Source organism: Rhineura floridana, chromosome 6 (assembly GCF_030035675.1).
Source record: "Rhineura floridana isolate rRhiFlo1 chromosome 6, rRhiFlo1.hap2, whole genome shotgun sequence".
Taxonomy (NCBI): domain Eukaryota; kingdom Metazoa; phylum Chordata; class Lepidosauria; order Squamata; family Rhineuridae; genus Rhineura; species Rhineura floridana.
The window spans coordinates 154,834,417-154,859,652 of NC_084485.1; the positions used below are offsets into that span (position 1 = coordinate 154,834,417).

The 25,236-nt window shown below is 40.0% G+C and overlaps 1 protein-coding gene across 7 annotated transcripts in view; it reads left to right on the forward strand.

Moving 5' to 3' along the window:
- The window catches only part of RASAL2 (RAS protein activator like 2), a 340,966-nt gene that overhangs the window by 113,079 nt on the left and 202,651 nt on the right, over positions 1-25,236 (forward strand). For all 7 annotated transcript variants that reach the window (XM_061634210.1, XM_061634211.1, XM_061634205.1 and 4 more), the window contains exon 2: positions 18,654-18,781. In XM_061634210.1, coding sequence (XP_061490194.1) covers positions 18,654-18,781 — 128 coding nt within the window. The remainder of the gene's footprint in view (positions 1-18,653; positions 18,782-25,236) is intronic.

Below are 25,236 nucleotides of genomic sequence, written 5' to 3' on the forward strand. Positions count from 1 at the left end.
TTAGAATTCTGGAATCCAGACTATTTTAAAGTAATGTAGGAACATGGCCTAAAACATAAGGCGATGTGTCAGCTTTTCAAATGTTAGTTTCAACTGTAGTGCAGTCTTCTAGTGCTGACTGATGTCTACAATCACCTGTTGGCTCAGCTGCTTCTAGACACGGTTCTTCTGTCTGAACCTTCTTTTCTCCCAGACCTCTGGGAGAATTCTCTTAACAGGTCCTTTCAACACTTACAGGAAGCCAGTGGAACTGCAACAGCGAACAGGGTTCTGTTATGATATAATTGTTCATATTGAAATAGTTAAGAGAAGTAGTGCAATGCACTCAGAACACCAGTGAGTGTGCTCCTAGCATATTTGTAAGAGCAAAAACTAACATTTTCACTGTTCAGAGATCCTAGCATTGAGCTATTACCGTGTTCTTCCCAGCTTTGACTTAAATCTCATACACATATAATAAAAATGTGTCATCACACAGTCCCTATTGGAGGATTTGTAGTGGTGCATCAGAATCCTGGATTTGCATGAAGTCAAAGCAGTCTAGGGAAACAAAGGAGAAGGCAGGTTGCACGACAGCAGTGGCCTTGGCATGGGAGTGACAAGTGAGGGACATTGACAGGGGGAAAGTGGTGGTTTAAAATGAGAGGATTGAATAGACTGGGAAGGGAGGAACATGGAGGGGTTTTTTTTAAGTTCTAATAAGGTGAAATAGCTTCTGTGTTTTACCCATCTCTAATACAACAGGCCCTTTCTTAATTTCTTTCTTGCTGTTCTCAAACCTTGTTTTAAACGGCAACTTTTTTCTCCTCTGAGCTTGCTCTTCTCAAGCCTCTGCCATTGTTTAAAACCACAATTTTCCTCTTAGTTCCTGCTTTAGTTAAACCACTGCCATCGTTTCAAACAGCCTCCTTTTTTTCTTTTAGTGTACCTCCTTTCTTACTTTACTCAAACTGAATTTCAAGAACAGAGTTTGGGATCTCCTCACTCAGTGACCTAAGTTTTTAGTTTCCAGAAACACCCATGGCATGTTTTAAGATGAATATGAGCTTGAATCTAATCAAGTGTTGTCTGTCTAATTTCACTGGTATATAGCTTTCAATTGCTCAGCAGAAATAATCCTTTTGCCTCCTGATTCTGTTATGTGGAAATTGTGTTCTCTAGAGGATGCCCCATTAATGACTGAAATGCTCATTTGGCACCCTTCCCCCACCCTGCCTTCATGAAAATCCAAGGTTGTGATGTGGCACTACAAGAAATTAGGGAGCTACTGATCTTAAGTTCATCCAGGGAAGCAACATTTTGAAGCACTTTTGTGAGCACATCACATCGGGAAAGAGCTTGTTTCAGTAAACAAAAGCTGAAAGCACAAGCTAAAATAGTCACATCAATAGAAACAGGATGAGGAAAGAGACAAGCAGGGGCAGCTTTGGGTTTCTTGCTGTCTTTGTCTCATTAGAACTTTCCACTCTGTTCTCTTTCTTGACTCTTAAGAATGCCATTGAAACCAGAAAAAGTTCCAAAATGCATGTTCTTTGCTGTTTTTACTTCATTCTATTTTTAGTTTCAGTTAATACTTTCAATTCTTTCAGTAGAAATGATCTTTTAAATCCTGCCAGGATAGTGGGGAACTGGAAACAAATGAGGTTATATCATCTACTGATTCCTCTTGGCTGCAACAAGGCAATTTCTCTATCAGTAATGTGATGATGGCATTTCCTGAAGAATGTTTTCCTTCTGCTTCCTCAGGACAAAGCAAAAACAAAATTATGTACACTTTAGATGATTTTAAAGGCAACTAGACTATTTGATCAGTGTGTGCTGTCTCATTTGACCTTAGCTGGACAGAGTGTTGCTGTGGCAGTCTTGCTTTCCTGAAGTTCTATTTATAGATTTTTATAAAGCTACCATGCTATTTTTACAGCAATTTGGCAACTGTACTCTCAGCTTGTCACCACCTGTATATATTTCTAGGGTGGAATCTTCAGACTCAATTTGTGACATCATTGTACAGTTAATTTATTTTAGATTTTTGTGCATTTGTAGGCAAAAGAGGCAATTTTGTTGCTTTTAAGCTGCTTCGAAAAAGGCTGCTATTTAGAGGAGCCAGTACATTTTGTATCTACATTAGAGACTCTATTTTATCTCAATTGTGAAATGTTGCAGTGTGAATTAGTGTTACTGTATCTGGTTGTAACCCTTTTCTTTGCTCAGTTTTTGCAAACCTTACTTTAACATGCACAAGAACCTTACCTGTATTTTCAGAACTTTCTCTTTAATTGAAAATGGCTTCATTAAGGAAGTTCCAATTAAAAGCTCTTAGCACTTTGGATGGTTCATAGAACTGACCACCATGAAAGCAAACATTAAGGGAAGCAAGCTAATGTAGATGGACAGCTGGAGTCGAAAGTGTTGCTGTGTCCACTATCTACCATGGTCTCTTTGCTTGGCCTTGGATAAATTATTGTCTCTGACTAAGTTCTCCATAAAATGGTTCTGATTATGAGCATAGATTCTTCAATCCAGCAAGGAAGATCCTTGTTAAGAAGCAAGATTATGCAGGCACAATGATGCAGATGCACATTGTGGTGCTCATTTGGATCTTAATGAATTGGCAGTATGTCTTGATTGCCAGTGTGGTGCAGTGGTTAGAGTGTTGGTCTAGGACCTGGAAGACTAGGGTTTGAATCCCCACACAGCCATGAAGTGCACTGAATGACCTTGGACCAGTCACTGCCTCTCAGCCTCAGAGGAAGGCAATGGTAAACTACCTCTGAATACCTCTTATCACAAAAAAACCCCTATTCATAGGGTCACCATAAGTTGGAATCGACTTGAAGGCGGTATATTTACATTTTTTTACTTGATTGTTAATGTGGGTGGGAATGTGCATCCCCATCTAGAGCCACTCGTTTTTGTACGGGATTACTTAAACCTGATTGGAGGTGGCCAAATCAGAGCTAAAATAGAGGCATATATAGTAGGCAGGCCAGGTTAGGAAAATACGGGCATACCCCGCTTTAACCTACACAATGGGACTGGAGCGTGTATGTAAAGTGAAAATGTACTTAAAGTGAAGCAATTATCTATGCATGTACTGCACGGCAATCACCACTAGATGGCAGCGGCGTCATGCCATTAAGTGTCCGTAATTGCGAAGCGCGCGTACGTTAAGTGGGGTATGGTGGCGTATGGAGCATGTACTTTATAGCGAGGTGACTTTAAGTGAAGCGACGTTAAGTGGGGTATGCCTGTACAAAGACACATGAAATCTTTGTCTCATGATAGAATTGTTGGATCTAATATAACAATGAGGTAGTCTTAACCTGTGCTGCTGAGACAGTTTTTGTTGAGGTAGCACTGTAAGTCTAATTATTATGCTTAAAATTGAATGGATTCTCTCACAGTGCTCAACCTGTGCTCAGTGTGCTGAAATCTAGTTGATCATGGATTCACTTACTTGTTTTTTGAAATGAATATAGAAATCTGTTAAAATTAAATTAACACTAACACTAGCTTAGAAGAGAAGTATGGTTGTCAGTGCACTATGTTATAAATTACTTTTTACAATTACTTTTCATTTTATCCTTCTTGGTTCTGGATAGTTTAGGTTGTTGCCCTGTGGAGGACTCCAACTGCTTCCCCAAATCCATTTTAGCACTAAGTAATGGCTGGCTGATTATAAGGCAAGGAGTGCAGGGGAGGATTGCTAGTATTAATAAAGGGGAAAAGCACTTAATGCTTTCATTGAAAAGAATAGGAGTGAAATAACTGGCAATTACTGATACTTAAAATAATCAGAGGTATATTGAGAAATGTCAAAAAATCCACCCACTTTAGCTAACCTTTTGGTAGGATTATATTTGGGATTCTTTGTTTCTTGGGAATGCGGGGGGAGAGTAGATTGCATTCTATCTATATTAAGAAGGTTTGGTGTTAGCCAAGTTGGGCTGATTTTATGACGTTAGAGGATCTACATCTCTGTTCTGAATGCACTGTGTAAAAAGGTTTATCTTGCCCGAAGGAGGGACAGCCTGGAGAGAGCATCCATGCTATGAAAAATAAGAGTTGAATTATCTCACCCCTGCTGCCTTTTAAATTCCATATCTGTGATTATAACAGTGCAGTATAAGGAGGTGTTTCATTCTCAAGTCAACCTTGTGACATTTAGCAGGTGGGAATAACCTCTTGTACTTTGAAGGAATGAAATTATGAGAGTAATAGAGGTATGTGGCTAGAGCAGCTCATTGCTCAAGGGTATGTGTGGTGTGAGGGTGACCCCTCTGCTTTCTCAGGTGTGGAAAGTGTGTACACAAACACCAGCAAGTGAAAGTAATTTACAAAGCTTTTGTGTGTGTATCAGTTCTGAAGTGTGTGAATCTTCTTAGAAGTGACAACAGAAGCAGTGAGCTGAATCATCCTTATGGAAATCACATGAGTCTGGTTTCAGGGGGAAATTGCCTTTTCCTAAGCCCTAGAACAGTGAGGCACTTTTATTTCCTGAATTAAAATTAGAGACATATGTCATTCTTCTATACAAAGAGGCTTACTTTTAGAGTAAATGCTGGAACTGCCTATCCTTGGAAGTGCATGTTCCTATTTTACAGCAACGCTAATGGCTGTGTGCATTGTGATTAGGAGGAGATAAGAGTAGAGACTCCTGTAAATAGTGGCCATCCACTTCTGAGGACAGATAATTCTTCTACATTTCCATTGTACTCAGGGCCAGCGCTAGTGGCAGGCTTCATAACAATCAATGATTTTTTTAAAAACATAAAATTTTTGTATTTAAAACATATATTTTATTTAAATCAGATTTCAAAATTTTCTTAATTAGCTTGGGTTAAAGATATCATGAATACTAATTATACAACTTCTAATTATATTCTATGAGTATGTTAAGAGCAGTTTATGGAGATGGGAGATAACCTGATCAGTCCTATTCTGCAGGTGGTGCACATGAAGTGCATGTTCTTGCCCTTGCCCTTCTCTAAATGTAAAGATGAAATGGAAATGGACTGCCTTCAAGTCGATCCCAACTTATGGCAACCCTATGAATAGGGTTTTCATGGTAAGTGGTATTCAGAAGTGGTTTACCATTGCCTTCCTCTGAGGCTGAGAGGCAGTGACTGGCCCAAGGTTACCCAGTGAGCTTCATGACTGTGTGGGGATTCAAACCCAGGTCTCCCAGGTCATAATCCAACACCTTAACCACTACATCACACTGGGTCTCCGAGTGTAAAGATAGAGAAGGTAAATGAATAGAGAATTTGGGGAGATGATGTAGATCTAAACAAGGAGGAGACCGCTGAAGTGGTAATCCAGCTCTTAACAGCAGTAGCCTCTTCTGCAGGTGTAGAGAGATTTTTCTTCTTCCTTTGGACTAATTCATTCTAAATGGAGAAATAACTTGGGAACTGAAAAAGCAGGAAAGCTTGTATTTCTTTTCCAGGCAGTGAACAAGGAAAACGAAGAAGACTGAGTTAACTGTATCACACAATATTTTAAGTTTCTCACATTGACTTGGTTAAAATTGCCTAAATTTTATTTTTAAAGAACTTTACATTTCTCTAAAAACTGAAATAGTTAACCATTCAAAAATCCATGTGCTTGTTTTGTTAATGTTGTTTATTGAAGAAGAAAACTAACCAGAAGAATAAACAATCTTATTTGTTGTTGTTATATGCCTTCAAGTAGATTACAACTCATGGTGACCTTAAGAATCAGTGACTTCCAATAACATCTGTCATGAACCACAGTGTTGAGATCTTGTAAGTTCAGGTCTGTGGCTTCTTTTATGGAATCAATCTATCTCTTGTTTGGTCTTCCTCTTTTTCTACCCTCTTCTGTTTTTCCCAGCATGATTGTCTTTTCTAGTGAATCATGTCTTCTCATGTGTCGAAAGTATGATAACCTCAGTTTCATCATTTTAGCTTCTAGTGACAGTTCTGGTTTAATCTGTTCTGACACCAAGTTATTTGTCTTTTTCGCAGTCCGTGGTATGCGCAAAGCTCTCCTCCAACACCACATTTCAAATGAGTTGATTTTTCTCTTATCCGCTTTTTTCACTGTCCAACTTTCACATCCATACATAGAGATCGGGAATATCATGGTCTGAATGATCCTGACTTTAGTGTTCATTGATACATCTTTGCATTTGAGGACCTTTTCTAGTTCTCCCATAGCTGCCCTCCCCAGTCCTAGCCTTCTTCTGATTTCTTGACTATTGTCTCCATTTTGGTTAATGACTGTGCCAGCGTATTGATGATCCTTGACAAGTTCAATGTCCTCATTCTCAACTTTAAGGTTACATAAGAACATAAGAAGAGCCTGCTGGATCAGGCCAGTGGCCCATCTAGTCCAGCATCCTGTTCTCACAGTGGCCAACCAGGTGCCTGGGGGAAGCCCACAAGCAGGACCCGAGTGCAAGAACACTCTCCCCTCCTGAGGCTTCCGGCAACTGGTTTTCAGAAGCATGCTGTCTCTGACTAGGGTGGCAGAGCACAGCCATCATGGCTAGTAGCCATTGATAGCCCTGTCCTCCATGAATTTGTCTAATCTTCTTTTAAAGCCGTCCAAGCTGGTGGCCATTACTGCATCTTGTGGGAGCAAATTCTATAGTTTAACTATGCGCTGAGTAAAGAAGTACTTCCTTTTGTCTGTCCTGAATCTTCCAACATTCAGCTTCTTTGAATGTCCACGAGTTCTAGTATTATGAGAGAGGGAGAAGAACTTTTCTCTATCCACTTTCTCAATGCCATGCATAATTTTATACACTTCTATCATGTCTCCTCTGACCCGCCTTTTCTCTAAACTAAAAAGCCCCAAATGCTGCAACCTTTCCTCATAAGGGAGTCGCTCCATCCCCTTGATCATTCTGGTTGCCCTCTTCTGAACCTTTTCCAACTCTATAATATCCTTTTTGAGATGAGGCGACCAGAACTGTACACAGTATTCCAAATGCGGCCGCACCATAGATTTATACAACGGCATTATGATATCGGCTGTTTTATTTTCAATACCTTTCCTAATTATCGCTAGCATGGAATTTGCCTTTTTCACAGCTGCCGCACACTGGGTCGACATTTTCATCGTGCTGTCCACTACAACCCCGAGGTCTCTCTCCTGGTCGGTCACCGCCAGTTCAGACCCTATGAGCGTATATGTGAAATTAAGATTTTTTGTTCCAATATGCATAATTTTACACTTGTTTATATTGAATTGCATTTGCCATTTTTCTGCCCATTCACTCAGTTTGGAGAGGTCTTTTTGGAGCTCTTCGCAATCCCTTTTTGTTTTAACAACCCTGAACAATTTAGTGTCATCAGCAAACTTGGCCACTTCACTGCTCACTCCTAATTCTAGGTCATTAATGAACAAGTTGAAAAGTACAGGTTCCAATACCGATCCTTGAGGGACTCCACTTTCTACAGCCCTCCATTGGGAGAACTGTCTGTTTATTCCTACTCTCTGCTTTCTGCTTCTTAACCAATTTCTTATCCACAAGAGGACCTCTCCTCTTATTCCATAACTGCTAAGCTTCCTCAGAAGTCTTTGGTGAGGTACCTTGTCAAACGCTTTTTGAAAGTCTAAGTACACTATGTCCACTGGATCACCTCTATCTATATGCTTGTTGACACTCTCAAAGAATTCTAATAGGTTACTGAGACAGGACTTTCCCTTGCAGAAGCCATGCTGGCTCTGCTTCAGCAAGACTTGTTCTTCTATGTGCTTAGTTAATCTAGCTTTAATAATACTTTCTACCAGTTTTCCAGGGACAGAAGTTAAGCTAACTGGCCTGTAATTTCCGGGATCCCCTCTGGATCCCTTTTTGAAGATTGGTGTTACATTTGCCACTTTCCAGTCCTCAGGCACGGAGGAGGACCCAAGGGACAAGTTACATATTTTAGTTAGCAGATCAGCAATTTCACCTTTGAGTTCTTTGAGAACTCTCGGGTGGATGCCATCCGGGCCCGGTGATTTGTCAGTTTTTATATTGTCCATTAAGCTTAGAACTTCCTCTCTCGTTACCACTATTTGTCTCAGTTCCTCAGAATCCCTTCCTGCAAATGTTAGTTCAGGTTCAGGGATCTGCCCTATATCTTCCACTGTGAAGACAGATGCAAAGAATTCATTTAGCTTCTCTGCAATCTCCTTATCGTTCTTTAGTACACCTTTGACTCCCTTATCATCCAAGGGTCCAATTGTCTCCCTAGATGGTCTCCTGCTTTGAATGTATTTATAGAATTTTTTGTTGTTGGTTTTTATGTTCTTAGCAATGTGCTCCTCAAATTCTTTTTTAGCATCCCTTATTGTCTTCTTGCATTTCTTTTGCCAGAGTTTGTGTTCTTTTTTATTTTCTTCATTTGGACAAGACTTCCATTTTTTGTTGTCATTACCTTAGTCTTCTTGACGTTCAGCTGTAGTCCTGCTTTTGTGTTTTCCTCTTTAACTTTCATCAGCATTCGTTTCAAATCATTACTGGTTTCTGCTAGTAGTATGGTATTGTCTGCATATCTTAAATTATTTTCCCCTCCAATTTTTACACCTCCTTCATCTTGGTCCAATCCCGCTTTCCGTATGATATGTTCTGCGTATAGATTAAACAAATAGGGTGATAAAATACACCCCTGTCTCACACCCTTTCCGATTGGGAACCAATCAGTTTCTCCATATTCTGTCCTTACAGTAGCCTCTTGTGCAGAGTATAGGTTGCGCATCAGGACAATCAGATGATGTGGCACCCCCATTTCTTTTAAAGCATGCCATAGTTTTTCATGATCTACACAATCAAAAGCTTTGCTGTAATCTATAAAGCACAGGGTGATTTCCTTCTTATTAGTACAATTTAAAAGCCTGTTTGGTGGTGATGATTCTGGCACATCATGGCAAAAATATCATGATTAATTGTACAGTTGGAGCTGGTTCATCTTCTGAATGACTTCACATGTCCATTCTGCTTTAGTAGTAAAATGAACAAATTCTCACCCTGTTTTATGAAAATTAATGTGAAAACAATTCAGAATAATTGCTTAATGTGTACCTACCTTCTGATGAAGCCTACATCTCTGAATATAAATTAGGGATATATTAAACAATAATGTACTTCTACTAAAAATAATGATTAAATAGAATCTTCCTCACTTGTGATTTAAACCATTAAAATTGAGTCCTTCAGAGAAGCAATTTAAATAATGAATTAAATCAATTTTATTTCAATCAGATAAACCCTGGCTAGCGAACGGCCAGTTAAGGCACTGGCCAAGGGCCTCAGGAGCTCACAGGGGCCCCTCACCAGCTTGAGCCCAACCCTGCCATGTCTGTGTTTCTTTTCCTTTTGCTGTCACCACCTCCTTCTTTATCCTCAGAACTGTCTCGGCTGCTCCCCATCTGCACATGCCTGACAGGGGTTGCTGCTGCTCTTGGTCGCACTTGCTGGGCTACAGGAGTTGCCAGAAGATGGCAGGCTTCGGGGATGGGGGTGACGGGGGGAGACTTTTGCTTGCATGCCTTGGGAGAGGTGCTGCTGTTGCCACGGTCTGACTCAGTGCAATTCAATTAAGTGTGTGATGTGAGGCAAAGGTGGCAGGTGCTCACTAGGCAGCAGTGCCTCTTCCTTCTTCTGGGGCATGCATGAGAGGACCTCCCTCCTTTCCTGCATTGCAGGTCTGCCATCCGCTGGTAATTCCTCCAGCTCAGTGAGCACAGTAGTAGCAGTGGTTGCTGCCCCCGCCAAGGAGGTGCGTGCAGGAGAAGGGAGGCCCTAGAGGGGTCCGTAGGCCCAAGGGCCCCAAGAAACTTGGAACCAGCTCTGATTGTACTTCACGCAAAAATATGCCAGAATTACCTACCCCCAAGAGACCCTTGCCTGGAAGGAGGCAAGGCCTGAGTGGTGAATCATGAAGGTGCAGTGGGCTCCTGCCTCTTCACCTAGTGGGGTTTTTTTGCTCACAGAAGCCTTTAATTATTCATTTGTTTCTCATGAGTTGGGAATTACTAGAATAATGAAAGTATATTTAGATTCTAACATTAACCATCCTGTTTCACTGTGGAGTTTTCCTTTTAACTTTTTGTTTACACAGCCTCTTTTCCTTCAATTGCTCGTATTACTTGTAAGATTACTGGACAAAGCTATGTATTATGAAATATTGTCATTAAACTGGCCTCAAGAAAAACATGTTTTCTTGCAGTTCAATGAAAGGATTTTTCAGTGATTTCTTCAGTGATCCCAGTTCAGGAGACCTGAATCAATAGCAAATATGAACAGCTCTGAATTCACTTGCACTAGCCAAGGCTTTCAGAACCAAACTAAAGATTTTTGTTCCTGCGTCGGTAAATATAAATCTTATTGCATTATGAGGTACATGTCTGCATTATTAAATTATGGTTGCTATGGAAACTTAATTCAGTCAGCTGATGACTGTGAAATGCATATGTGGTGTGTGTATGTGTACACAAATATACTTATATGTGTTTGCTCTTGCTTTTTAATTAGAGGCAGAAGAACAAAATGCCAAACAGTTAATGACAATTAATTTATAGTCCATATTGTTTTAAATATCATCTGGTTATAAAATGAAAGTATGTTTCCTTAGTTGAGAGGGAGAACTGAGAAACGTTGTAGTTAATGTTAGTTGAATGAATTGTGCACATTCATGTGAAGGTATGACAAATATGCATAAACGGAAAGCATGAGCAGGGAATTTCCTACAATGTCTGGTCAGCATGCTATAGTCTCCAAGTGATCCTGCATAACATGGAAAGTATTTTCAGTTCAAATGCTTGGATGCAAAATAAAAATAATATGATCTATAATTACATCATCACTTTAATATTTTTCTAGTAAGAATCCCACTGTTGCAAAAATATTTTAAGAATAGTTTATCCTCTCAGTGACCTAAGTTATTAGTTTCCAGAAACACCCATGATATGTTTTCAGAATAAATATGAAAGTGAGCTTGCACCTAAACTACTGTTATCTGTCTAATTTCACTGGTACATAGTCGTTCAGATTGCTCATACTGCAGCTCATACAGTCTACTATCACTGATCGGCAAAGTAGAAATATTCCTTTTGTCTCCTGATTCTCTTATGTGGAAAATTGGTTAGATGATCCATTAATTACTGAAATGCTCAATTTTTGAGGGAGCTTAGTTGTCTATTCCTCAGTCAATTTCTGGAGAGATAATTGGTCAGCTTTTCAAGTTAATGATTTACTGACAAATTCAAAGAAGGACATTGTCAGATCAGTGGCAAGCTTTGAATCAGCTGGAGCAAAAAGCTACGTTTTGGGTGCTCATACAATCAAGTATAGATGGGAAGGATATGGTGTTAACTTCCAGCTGATAAAGTTTTTTATGATTTATTTTTATCATTGCTACTGTTAAAATTCAGAGACGGCATATACCATTTTTGTGCCTTTTTCAATTTGCTTTTAAAAATTATCTACCTTTGTGATTGATGGACACTATTACTAAATGCATTGAGAACAGTACCTCATCCAGGATGCATGAATGTTCATTCTTTCATCAATTTTTAGAAGAAGATTAGGCTAGACTTCCTTTTCTTTCAAAAAACAATTCTAAGGAAAACATTTTAGCAATGAAACTTTGGTACAATTGAGACAAGTTTAAACTAAACCTTGCAAATAATATTAGAAATTATGTTCTATAAAAAAATCTTAAACAAGAACAAATCATTCCATCCTTAAAGGCCTTTTTTGCCTATTAGTGCACTAGACCTGACATGGGAATTGCATTATAGAAGTAGAGGTGTGAAAATAGATCTGTTGCAACAAGAAGCAGCCACAATTCCACAGAGCTATGGGAACAACTTTCGTTTCTCATTACCTAATCATAACTAAACTCACATACACACTCAACATTACCCACACACGAAGGAGCAAGCATAAGAGGAGATGAGGGGTGACCAGCACAACTGAGGAAAGCACACCAGACTGCCCTTTCTCCCCCCCCCCAGCTCACTTTGCAGACTAGGCCTCAGTCATGCGCAGCTGGGCAGGGAGGACCAGAGTATGGCTTCTGAAGCACAGTCACACAGAGGCAGGCAGAGGGAGCAGATGCGGAGGCTACAATTGTAGGGAAAGGACCTCTAGAAGACAGACAGCAAAATATACTTTTCTGAGGCCTGATAGGCAATACTGAAGTAGAACTGGAGCACGTTGAAACTCCTGGGTCAGGCAGGAAAACAGGAAATGCAGCAGACAGGCTCTGAAATGGCTTCTTGGATCTCTGCTTTGGCTAGCAAAGATCCAGGTAAAAGCAGGAAAAGTAGTGGAGTCTTGAAAAGGGCTTTTGAAGCAGCTTCAGCAAGCTGGGGCCTCTGTTTAGGCAGGCAGGGGTCCAGAAAGAGTGAATGAAAAGCAGGGGAGAGTCAGACCCCTGTGTTACTGGAGGCTAAGTGATTCAGCAGGCATTAAGGTAGTGCGATATTCAGCAGAGTGGAATTGGGTAACCATAACCCAGCACAGCAATTCAGCAGGTGGAATGGGGCAACCAGGCCCCAGAGCTCAGAACCAAAAATGGCTCTAGGAGTCCAGTTTTCATACCTTTCTGGACAAAAGCCTCAGAATTGATTGGATCAGGCAGCTGTTATTCCTCAGTTTCCATACCTATTATAAGTCATGATACAGATTTGAACCATGGGCTCCTCTCCTGAGGACAAAAGTTTTCCAGTTGCTTTTGGGATTGCATTGATTGGATTGCCAAAGGCAGTCCTGTGAGCATGATGGGCAATATCCTCTCAGTTGAGATGACAACTTTAATTCTTTCAGCTACTTTTCCCCTCAGGTTTCAAGCAGCCTCTTTGCAAAGTGAAGCAAACTGAAGCCATTTTAAAAATCATACAGGCCATGTTGGGGTGATGTATCAGGTTTATAGGCTTGTAGCTAGCCTGCCAACAAGCTACTGCCTCTGAAAATATATATCCAAATACAAAAATAAATATCCAATATAGTAACCTGCATGCATTTTATGGTCAAGATGATGTGCTAAAATCATAACAGACTGAACACCGTGTAATCTGAAAACTCTTATTAGGTCAGCAGTTGAAAATATGTGACAAAATCATTTTTGAAAGAAAGAAGCAAAAATTCACACACACACACCCATTTACTTTAAAAAAAGAATAAACTCATATGAGAAAATACTTGTTTCCATATAAATTTCTGTTTACGTCTTGATCCTTCATATGTGCAGTGATTCCAACGTATTGACATGCAGCCTGCCTAACATGCTGTATTTATTTGATTGTCCAGTCACCCACCCTCACTTAATCAAGTACCATACTTCCGATTTCTACATCAAAAGGTTATCCAGTGAACTTGCAGATTCTTTGGAAAAGGAAAAAAAATAGCTCTAATGTGAGTCAAAACTTGCTATCTGCAATCCAGCATGGAAACGGCAAGCATCTCTGAAGTGCAGCAGCAGCAGCAGAAGCAGCAGCTCCAGCCCTCCTCTAAAGCTCTGGAAGGAAAGGCTTGGGCTTGCCATTATTGCTATGCTGTTGTGTTTCCAAAGCTGTTGCTCAGCAAAAGAACAAGCATTGGCCCTCATCTCTAACTTAGAGCTGGAGGGGGATCAAGTATCATCCCATAGTTTCCCGTCATGTTAGTATATTGGAAGCCCAACAACTGTGGAGCAATCCCTGCCCCCCCCTTCCTGGAGAGGAGCATTGGGGCTTGCTTTCATGCTGTGCTTTTGAGGTGTTTTGAGTGTCTCATAAGTATAATGTGACTGCAAGGATAATCCCCACACCCCTCTCTTAACTCCAGGTTGGAGATGGACAGGGAGCTGGGTTGTCGGTGATTTTCCTGTCCCCTCAGAGGAGCAAATGGAACAAGGCTGGTCAACTGTCACAGCAGCAAGGAGAGTTTCTACTGAGCAACCTGCTTTAATAAGGATTGGAAATGGCCCTTTGAGCCTTTGACGCCAGTCCATCTCTACTGTCCTTTGTCTCATTTTGGAAAATTAGAGTCTCTTAAAAGGCCAATCTTCTGGCCCAAAGACAGACACTTCTGTCCTATTGAACTGGCAAGGTAGTGTGGGAGACACTTGGTTCCTAGCACAGAGGAGAAGGTGCCTGTAAGGGTTTGGACTCTAGTTCCATGGGCACTGTGATGCTGTGGGCATCTGGTTCAGAGGCACCAGGCCAAAACATTTGTATTTTCCTAGGTTTTTTTTAAAAAAAAAACTGTTAATGTAAGCATTCTTTAACTTAGATGGTAAAATCAAGTTGCTTTATTTAAATAGTTCGTTGCTGTTTTAACTTGCTGCATTTATTTATACGCTTTATGTTGTTGTTTTGAATTATATATTTGTTTGCTCTTACACTGTTATCTGCCCTGGTGACATAAATCTTAGGTTGAAGGTGAAGGACATAAATTATGTAAATAAATCCCTTTGGAACCTTTTTGCTTTTTAAAAAAGTCACTTTTGGAAAAATAATAGAAGCAAATCTCCACACACCCAGTTCCTATGTTATAAAACTGATAGAAAAGAAAGGAAGCAGAAATGGCAGGTACAGAAATTGACACATCATAGGTAGTCAACTAACTTAGATTCATTCATTTCAATGGGTCTGCTCAGAATAGGACTGAATTGAATTCAACCCATGAAAGGAACACTACCATAAGCCAAGCAACCCCCACAAACACATCAAAAGGAAATCAATCTCTGTAATGGTGGCACAGATAATCAACATTAGTAGCAGCATCTCTCTAGGCCTCCTAAAGAGAGCTTTCTAGTACTGATCAGCAATGCACTGAACACGTACGTAGTGCCAGTTATGGCCGGAAAGTAAGAGGGAGTTCTCAGGAGCAGGAATACTATGCCTGCCTTTTCTTCCCTTAGAGTGCTGATGAGATGTCCCTGCCCCCTTCTCTATTTGTCTGGTGCTGAGATCTACAGTGACATTAGGGCCACCACTTCCTGTATATTACTGGAATTTCTCTCTCTCAAACAGGAATCTGAGATTAGCACACCTGCTTCTCCCAATAAGACTGTTGGTAGCTAAGGGGTTAAGCTCCAAGCTGGCTTCCCTTATAGAGGGGGGATCTGGAACAGATTCTTCTCTCAGGGAAAAAATGAAGTTGGTCCAGAGTTTGGGTGCTATTCTCTCACTAAGCCCACCCCCATTAGTTCCTGGACTTCTCTCCTTCCCTGGAATTGGTTTTCCTTCGCTGTCTCCTTCCTCCTGTCCCACCTGTTGGGGTTGCTGAAAGAGGGCTGCTGGCCCTTCCCTTCATCAATCTCCATAATCTGCAGCAGGTTCCATCAAAGGGTTTGTGGCTGCACAAACCCTGGTAGTGTCCCACAATATGTGAAATGCCAAGGGAGAGATAAGTATCGCAAGTATGTGGTGGGTCAGGGAAGGCCATGTTTAAAAACTGGGTTTTAGGAAATAGACTCTTAGGAATAGAGATGAAAGGGGAGGGGAGACAAATGGAACTGATGAAAGAGAGCTGTGTTTTTAGGGTTGGAAGATAAGTCAGGGGCTCAGAGAGAATTTTCAAAGTAAGGACTAGAGCCTTGAAAGTAAAATAGTGATAGAAAGGCAGTGCAGGGACTTAAAGCATAGGATAATGGGAATGAGCTTAACCACTACTATCTGGAGAGAGTAGATATAGTAGGAAGAGAAGGCCAATAAAAAAGGAGCTTGGCTCTCTATGCCTCTGTATTTCTTAACAGTGTTTTCAGGATCACCCAGTAACATATGCCTGAGCTTTTCCTACACATGCTTCCTAGAAATGAACTGTTGTGACTGTGGATTCACCACCCCCTAGTGGTGAAGGTTTACTTAAATGTCACACTGCTGCTTTTGCCAAACTCTCCTGAAGAAACAGTCATTCTGGGGCACACTGAACAGAGAAAAGGAGCATTTATGGAATGTTTTGGATTTCAGTACCTACAAAGTATCATAACACTGATCTTAAATAATAGTTTGTAAGGATATTTGCAAAACTGAGATGCGTGCCTTTTTTCCATTTTATATTCCAGGGGCAGCCAAAACAAGACCATGACCATGTCTGTCTTAACACTTTCTTCAGTCTCAATGGTTCACCTTTTTTATTTTTAGGTTTTAAAGTTTAACACCTACTTTGGGATTGTAGATAATGGCTCAGTTTATGTTTTCCTACTATGAGAACGTGCTGTTGTGAGCCCTTGAGCTCATGCTCCCAGGCATTTTAGCATGTGCTTTTAAATTGTTTTTAAAAATGTGTTTTTAAATTTTTATATTTGTATATTTGTTTTTAATGTTTTTAATTGTTGTAAACTGCCCTGAGAGCTTCGGCTATGGGGCAGTATACAAATGCAATAAAGCAAACAAATATAATCTCTCCTCCTTTCTCCTGTTGTTACATCCTGGCATGTGATTTTAGATTCTGGTCTGTTCTCAGACAATAAACAAAATACAGTTTCCTGAGTTTGGATATCATGGAAAACTGGGGTTAGTTTTAATTCTAAAGTGTCTTCTTTTCACAGAGAGAGGAAAAGAGGTAAGGAGGAACATGCAAGTCTGAGGCTTGCTTTGGCTTGTCTTTGTTGGGGAGAAGCTGTGGTTTCCCATTACATCTGAACCAAGTCAATGTCTTCAGTGATTCTTGGTTGATATTAAAAAGATACTCTGTATGATCAGCAAGATTATATTTGTAGGACAGAACTAGTTGAGAACTTCACCGCGCTGTCATCGTACACCTCTATATTTCATACTAAGAAAAGAGCAGCTGTTTCCAGTTTAACTACTAGATTTATAAAGATTTGATGCCTGCTGACATGTCAGAAGGCTTTTTCGAATTATTTGCTTCTTAATCTTGAACATGTGTTTCATTAAAAAAAAAAAAACTATATTATACTAAACTTTATGTACAGTGTTTGGATACTGTTATAGATGCTGTATTGACATTATTGATGAAGCTAAAAGTCATAACAAACTAATGACTTGTAACATGGTTTAACACTATATGCACAAGATGGAATGAGCCAGAGCAAAAGTTAACGCTTACATGATCCTCCTTCCCTATCCTTCTCCAGTGTTTAGTTTCACTGTCACAGAATCTTGGCTGCTTCTTGTGATAAACCAGTTTCTGGTTTGTATGCATACTCTAAGTCTGATTCAAAACAGGCCAACTTCTAACCATGGGTTATGAAGTTAGCTTTTTTAAATGTATAGTTTATTTGCTTTTTCACATTATTACAATAAAACTTCACAACCCCTTATTCCCTCCCCACGCATCCCTCCTAGCTCCCAACCTCCCTCTGCCCTCACACCCTCTTTTCTATACAATCCCCCTCCCTCCTTTCCGCATCCCTTGTATTGCAGTTTTTGGACTCTCCCATTCTCCCGTTCCCACCTTCTCCAATTACTTCTTGGAAGGGCCAGTGTGGCATGCCTTACTTTGTTTTCCTTCCCACCACCTTCTCCCCAAGCCCATCAAGTTGATATTTGTTCAGTTCCATACATACAGAGTTTGTGTTAAAACCAAGACCTGTCATGACTCTGGAGTTAGATTCCCCTTCTTTAGGGGATAAAGTTGAGGACTCTGAATTAAAGGGAATGACAGGGCCGGCTCCAAATGCACTTCCACAATATGAGCCTGTGATGCCAGTGCCTCTCCACTGCAGAAGCCTCAGTGACACTCCTGTGAGAGGAGACTGCTGGAGTGACCTGGGCCCCTTTACCTGAAGAGACACTTTCCACTGAAGGTGGAGCTAGCAATTGGGATGCAGCAGCTGTATTATACAGGACTCATTCTCTTGTTTGATTGCTGAAGCTGAAACTTTGCTATCTATTTGTATTCAGCCTGAATCTGCCCAAGGTCTTGCCACAGAGCAGGACAGATAGCTGATTCATATGCAATAAAAAGGTGAGATTCTGTGAAAGCGGAACTAAATGCTGGCGTCCTCCTCTTGGCTGCATGGGAGGAGGGGATGGAGGCTGACATGAGCATGAGGCTTTGCTTGGGGTTGTTCCAGCTCATGCATGTAGCAGTAAACCATGGTGATGGACTACTATGTCCATTGGGAATAGTTTTCAAAATGCTAACTTTTAAAAAACACTTTAGTGAATTATTCCATGAAATCCTATCTTTTGGAAGCAATTAATAATAATGACAACAATAATAATTTGTCAGTTTTTATTTATTTATTTATTATTTGGTTTATATCCCGCCCCTCCTCCCAGCAGGAGCCCAGTTGCTTTCTACAGTGAAAAAGTTTCAAAGTTACTTGACAAAATAAAATACAATACATAAAAAAATAATTTAAACCTCAAAAAATATTTTAAAAATAGCAATACAAAATCAATAAATGCTCATCCAGCAATATGTTAATAAGGGCAAGGTCCTACCCCCCCCCAATAAAAGATGAGCACCAACATAGGAGACAACATTAACTGAAGGTCAGGGTGAATAGAAAGGTCTTAACCTGGCACCTAAAGACTGGCAAGGATACACTTACAAGGGAGTAAGTTCCTTCGAACTTAGTGAGACATTTCTGAGTAAGCATGCATAAGATTGCTGTTATTCAGATAAATGCACTTTTTCAATATGAGACAACTTAGTTTTCACCACAAGAGGTTCCTGAGTACAGTGAGCAAATTGTTGAAAATGTTTTAATTATGCTTTTTCTTTTTTCCAGATGTGGCAGGACCGCCAACCCATAGGCTATCTTGTGGCCAGTCTCCTGATTCGGAAACTATAATATGGGAGACAAAGTACTCCATTTTGACTGACAGCCAGCTTGTGCTACTAAACAAGGAGAAGGAGGTGAGTGAATAAATATGCAAGACTTCCCCCCCTTTTTTGAGCAGCATTTGACCATAATAGAACTTGAATAATTTCTATTTGTCTTGCATGCATAATGGGAAAAAGCCTTTTATTCTCATACATTGAAATTATCAATCTTTGTGATGCTTTGTAAATAGTTTCTGAAACCTTTCTTTTTTCTTATAACTTCATGCACTTAATGCAGGGCTTCTTAAACTTTCTGAACTCTGCCCTTTTTTAAATTTATCTCCTGAATCACGTTTCTTGATTCACCAGCAATATTGCCATGTTTCAACAAGCAGGCACACAGGATCCTTGTATAAGCAGCCTGGTGCTATGGATTGGGATATGTGGATTGGGCAGAAAGGGAGAAGTTTCCATATGGTTCCTGCCACTCTGCAGTGTCTGTATTTAGCATAACAGTTTGGGTGGCTGCATCTGTTGCAGAATCTATTGCTTCCTGGAATTTTACACTGTCCCTGCTTCCCTGATTTATCCTGGAGGACTGCCCCTCATTTTGAAAACCTCAGACTTAAGTTCTTGTAGTTAAAAAAGTAAAAAGTGTCATTTTTATTGAACATGCTCAGAGACTACTCAACAAAATCATCTGCATTTGACCCATTATTATATTAAGGTCTAGTTAAGCACTTGTCACTTGGCAAGAAGCATGTTTGCTCTGATAAATCTTTATTTATCCATTATATTTATATCCCACCTTTCCTCCAAGGAGCTCAAGGGAAAGTTCTCATCTTCCCCATTTTATCCTTGTATCAACCCTGCGAGGTAGATTAGGTTGAGAGACTTCTACTGGTCCAAGGTCACCCAGTGAGCTTCATGGCTGAGCAAGGATTTGATTTACAAGTGGTCTGCAGATAATTTTGGGTCTTCTTCTTGGTAGCATTAGCAGTTGATGTGGCATACCAGTGAACATCACTGTTGAACTTCATCACTGCCATGCATGAACTGTGTTTAACTAAAATGTCTCCAATGCTCCCCTGAAGTCTGCAGCTTTTTTCAGGGAAATTTCTGTGATATTACAGAATCATCTCACCAAGAATCCTCAAGGCTCTTCAGAACATAGGTCTGGTCTGAGTGGTTTGGGGTGTTTAAAATGCCCCAGTTTTTAAACTAGAGGAACATGGAGGGGTGAAAGTAGAGGTATATGGAAAATATTGGAACTACTTTATTTCCATGTTGTTTTTGAAACTATAACCTGCAGAATTTATTTGTCAGTTGATCAACTGTCACAAATAATATTTTAAAAAATAAGTCATGAAGTTTAAACAGCAAAATAATATATTGCCAAAGCAAAAATTGCAAATGGTTTTAGGCTACTTTCCTGTTTTGAGTGAAATCATATTGTCATTCTTATAGAAGCAAAATAAGAACAGGAGGAAAGGCAAAATCCAGACAAAAGTAAAAAAGAGATCCTGAAGGTTTCTCTTTGACTAGCTTACAAGGGTGTGGCCACTTTTCAGAGTGGACATCATTAGATTTCCACTTAAAATACCTCAATAAAATAATGATCACAAGAGTTGCTGCCTTAAGTGGAGCAGAGTAGACCAAAGATCCAGCCTGAAGAACATTTTAAACCTCCTTCAGTCAGAAAAGGTTTATGTCATGCACTCCCCTCTCATTTTTTTAGCAGTATGAGCCACTTGGCCTTATTCCAAATACAGAAAGAATATATTGCAATATTGTACTAGACCATGAAAGATGTGTGTCCTTTACTCTAGGCAATTCAAGGAGACACATCATTGAATAAAAATAGTACATTTTACCAAATCCAGTTCCAAGCCAATTTGAACCAGCTGTTTCCAGGTTTTTGTTTTTGTTCAACAGGCGTTTAGTTGTAGGACTGTTGGGGTTCACTGGGTGTCTGCATCCCGACTGACAGCAGGAACACGGCAACAGCCCCTGGAAATTCAGTTGTCTGTTCAGCAGGGATCAGAAGCAAGTTGTGTGGTCTAGGTTGAGCAAAGTGGATTCCCAAAGCAGTAGTTAGTATACAGGTAGCTGGTGCCAGTGGCATATACCAATCAAAAAGTTTCTGCCTCGTAACCGAAAACACTCTGTCTATAATTACATTCTTTAAATCTTACATAATAAGTTAATTTTGCTATCAATGCATACTCCCATATTTTATCATACCACTCTTTTATTGTGGGAATTATCGCCACTCTCTGTTCAGCTGCATACAGTATTCTAGCAGCAGCAAACATATAAGAAACCAATTCTATATGATCCTTCCGTACTGAGCTTTCTGAGTAATTTAATAAAAATAATACAGGATGAAATGGGATCTTATATCCCAAAATCCTTACTAAATGAGATTTAATTTTTCCCCAATATATATTAGCCACTTCATACTTCCACCAAATGTGGAAGAAATGGCCTCTTTCTGGCATTTCCAACAAATAGGTGGATAGTTTTTATCTTTTTTCACTGGAGTCCTATACTACCTGGACATGATTTTATAGCAATTCTTTCATATCCCTGAGTTCAGTGAAAATTTATGTCCAGTTATCTGTCCAGTATACCTTTTCCCACGTCTCCATTGGTATATTTTCCCTGATGTCTTGGGCTCATTTTACTATATGCTCTTTTTCTTGCTCATCTTCTGTATCGTACTTCAGTAATAAATGATATATCTTTGCCATTCTGTTTGTTTGTATTTAATACAGACTTCTCAAATTCTGTTGTTTCTCTGATTTGATTAAGTACTCTTATATAACCTTGAATATTTAATCTAACTTGGAAATATTCAAACCAAGGAGGGTTATTGCCTTTCCTCTGTCTCTTAACATCTTCATATGTAACTATTTGTCCTTGATTTACTAAGTCTTGCAACCTAAACAATTTAAATTGTTTCCACATTCTTAAACTTGAAATATCACGTCTCATGATATCCAGAATTGATTCAATAGGAGATGGTCTTGGGCTAAGAAGTCTTTTATATCGATCCCATATCTTCAATATATTTGACAGTAAAAAATTACTAGGCTGAATGTTTTTACATGTTGATAAATGGAGAAGTGTGTCAAGAGCCATTTGTAGTGCCCTTTGGGTCATTGGAAGAGGTATTTGCACATTCTGCAGCTGAAATAAGGTGCTACGCAAGAATTGCTCAGAACTGTTGCAAATGCTGTTAGTCTAAGTATTTTAAATTTATTTCCAACTTTCCCTGGTTCATGCTTTTCACATTCCATGTTCCTATTGTTTGCGTCATACATCTGTGTGCATCAGCCTCTGGGCTTCCTTTCGGCTTTGACACAGCTGCGTCATTAGTCACAGCGCTATTCGTACTTGTCCTTTGTTCTTCCCCATTAGCTCGGTGAGTGCCATCTGACCTGGGGGTCTCATCTTCCAGCACTATCTCGTGTTGCATTTTGGATACTCTGTTCATAGAGTTTTCATGGTAAGAGGTATTCAGAGGTGGTTTACCATTGCCTTCCTCTCAGCTTTGACCATTCCACCTTGGGTACCCCTGCTAGGAATCTAGCCTGACGGATTGGTCTCAGCTTCTTCAACTGTCTCAAACCCCCTCACCATGTTAAGGTGTGCATCCTAGAGGGGGGTTCAGACAATACACTAAGCCAAACTATGGCTTAGTTTTTGTGCTGGGCTCCTGAGCTGCCTATTCACTGAAAATATTCAGCTAAAAACGCCCCTACTTTGCCTTGCTTTCCTGGATCTGACCTAAAAGTACCCCCCTCCAAAAAAGCCCTTAGGTCAGTTTTTAGGTCAATTGGCATACCTAGTGATTACTATACAGGACTACAAGTGAGATGAGACTCAGCATTTTTAATTGCTATGATGTTTCTGGCACAGTCTCTTGCTGCCCAGTATAACTGCAGAATTTGTGTAGCACAGTGGCCAAGAGGGTAAGCCAAAACCATGTACTATTTCTGTGAGGAAGGGTGGGGTATAAATTTAATCAATAAATAAATACTCAATAGGTGGCTTTAGACAAAGTACTCTCTCTCTCTCTCTCTCTGTCTCTCTCTCTCTCTCTCTCTCTGTCTCTCTCTCTCTCTCAAATAAGGGGATAATGATAATGTGTTCAACCTTATAGGGGTGTAAAGATTCACTGTGATAATATATATAAAGTACTTTAAGTATTCAGAACAGTATATAAATGCTAAGGCTGATACATCATTACTGAATATTTTTAGTCTGCCTTTCAGGCATAACTAAATGTTGTGAGTTGGCATAACCATACAGTGCCTTGCAAAAGTAATCAGACCGCTGACCAATGCTCTCATATTACTGAATTACAAATGGTACATTGTAATTTCATTCTGTAAGATAAGAACATAAGAAGATAAGAAGAGCCTGCTGGATCAGGCCAGTGGCCCATCTAGTCCAGCATCCTGTTCTCACAGTGGCCAACCAGGTGATAGCTTACTTTGAAACACTGAAACTCAAAATCAATTATAAGGTGACATTGGTTTTATGTTGGGAAATGTTTGTAAGAAACATAAAAAACTGAAACATGTTGCTTGCATAAGTATTCAACCGCTGTGCTGTGGAAGCTCCCAGTTTACACAGATGAAAGAAATTGCCCAATCGAAGACTCAGTTACCTTACTATTGGCCTCCACCTGTGAACCATTACAGTTGCTGTCAAATTACAGGATAAAACCCCCACTGTTAAAGGATCCTTGGCCAGACTGTGGATCTGAAGGAAAATGAAGACCAAAGAGCATTCTACAGAAGTGAGAGATAATGTATAATGTAATACAAATGCATAGATTAGGAAAAGGGTACAAAATAATATCCAAATGTTTGGATATCCCAGTGAGCAAAGTTGGATCAATAATCAGGAAGCGGAAGCTGCATCACTCCACCCAGGCATGGTCAAGTAAAGGCTGTCCCTCAAAGCTCAGTGGTCAAACAAGAAGGAGACTTGTGAAAGAAGCCACAGAGAGGCCAACAATCACTGCAGGAGCTACAGAGTTCAGTGGCTGGGAGTGGAGTAATGGTGCACCAATCAGCCATATCAAGAGCTCTGCATAACACTGGCCTGTATAGGAGGGTGTCAAGAAAGAAGCCGTTCCTCAAAAGTACCATCTGAAATAACAGCTGGAGTTTGCCAGAAAGCATGAGAGTGCCTGAGTGGTGATGTGGAGAAAGGTTTTGTGGTCACATGAAACCAAGATAGAGCTTTTTGGCCAAAACTCAAAGCGCAATGTGTGGCACAAACCTAACACTGCCCATGCCTCAGGACACACCATCCATACAGTGAAGTATGGTGGTGGCAACATCATGCTGTGGGGATGTTTCTCATCAGCGGGGACTGGGCATCTTGTTCAACTTGAAGGAAGAATGGATGGAGCAAAATACAGGGAAACAATGCAAGAGAACCTGGTTTATTCCACTAAAAAAATGAAGCTTGGGAGGAAATTCACTTTTCAGCAGGACAATGATCCCAAGCACAAGGCCAAAGCAACACTGGAGTGGCTCAAGAACAAAAAGGTGAATGTCCTTCAGTGGCCCAGTCAACGTCCTGATCTCAATCCCATGGAGAATCTGTGGTGCTCTTTGAAAATTGCAGTCCACAAGCAACGTCCAACCAATCTGAATGACTTGGAGCAAATCTGCCAAGAAGAATGGGCCAAAATCCCTCCGACACTGTGTGCAAAGCTGGTACATACCTACCCCAAAAGACTTAAAGCTGTTACTGCAGCGAAAGCTGGCTCTACCAAATACTTATATAAGCAACATGTTTCAGTTTTTTATGTTTCTTACAAACATTTCCCAACATAAAACCAATGTCGCCTTACAGTAATTGATTTTGAGTTTCAGTGTTTCAAAATAAAACATCATATAGAACGGAATTACAATGTACCATTTGTAATTCAGTAATATGAGAGCATTGGTCAGGGGTCTGATTACTTTTGCAAGACACTGATACATTTTGAACCCACTCACATGGTTTATAAAAGTTCATAGTAATTTCTGACATCACATTTTAGACACGCAGCTGCTTTAAACACAAAGCAACCCTCTTCTGTCCTAGCATAGAAGAGATGAGATTATATGATTATGTTAAGTGTGATTTTTTTGTTCTATGTAACCAAACATCAGTGAGTATGATGGTTAACCACACAGAAGTTCATCCCTCCTATGTGCAGGAGAAGAGGAAAATACATTAAGTGAGCAGAATTATGAATATAATTACATTCATAATAATTATTGGAAAGTGTATTTAAAGCTGAGTAATATAATTAGATATCTGTTTCATCTGGCATGCCAGAAGGATGTGGATAGTATCAGTCCTTCTGTTGGAAATCCTAAAACGTGAGAGGTTATTATCAGCTGAAGGCTTTACTAGTATATGATAAATCCCTCTGATAAGAACTGAGGCACAGCTTTATGGACCTTTCCAAACAGGCATTTATTTTTGTGCATTTGTTGCTCAATAGGTGCATGTGATCCAAGTGCCTCTTTTTG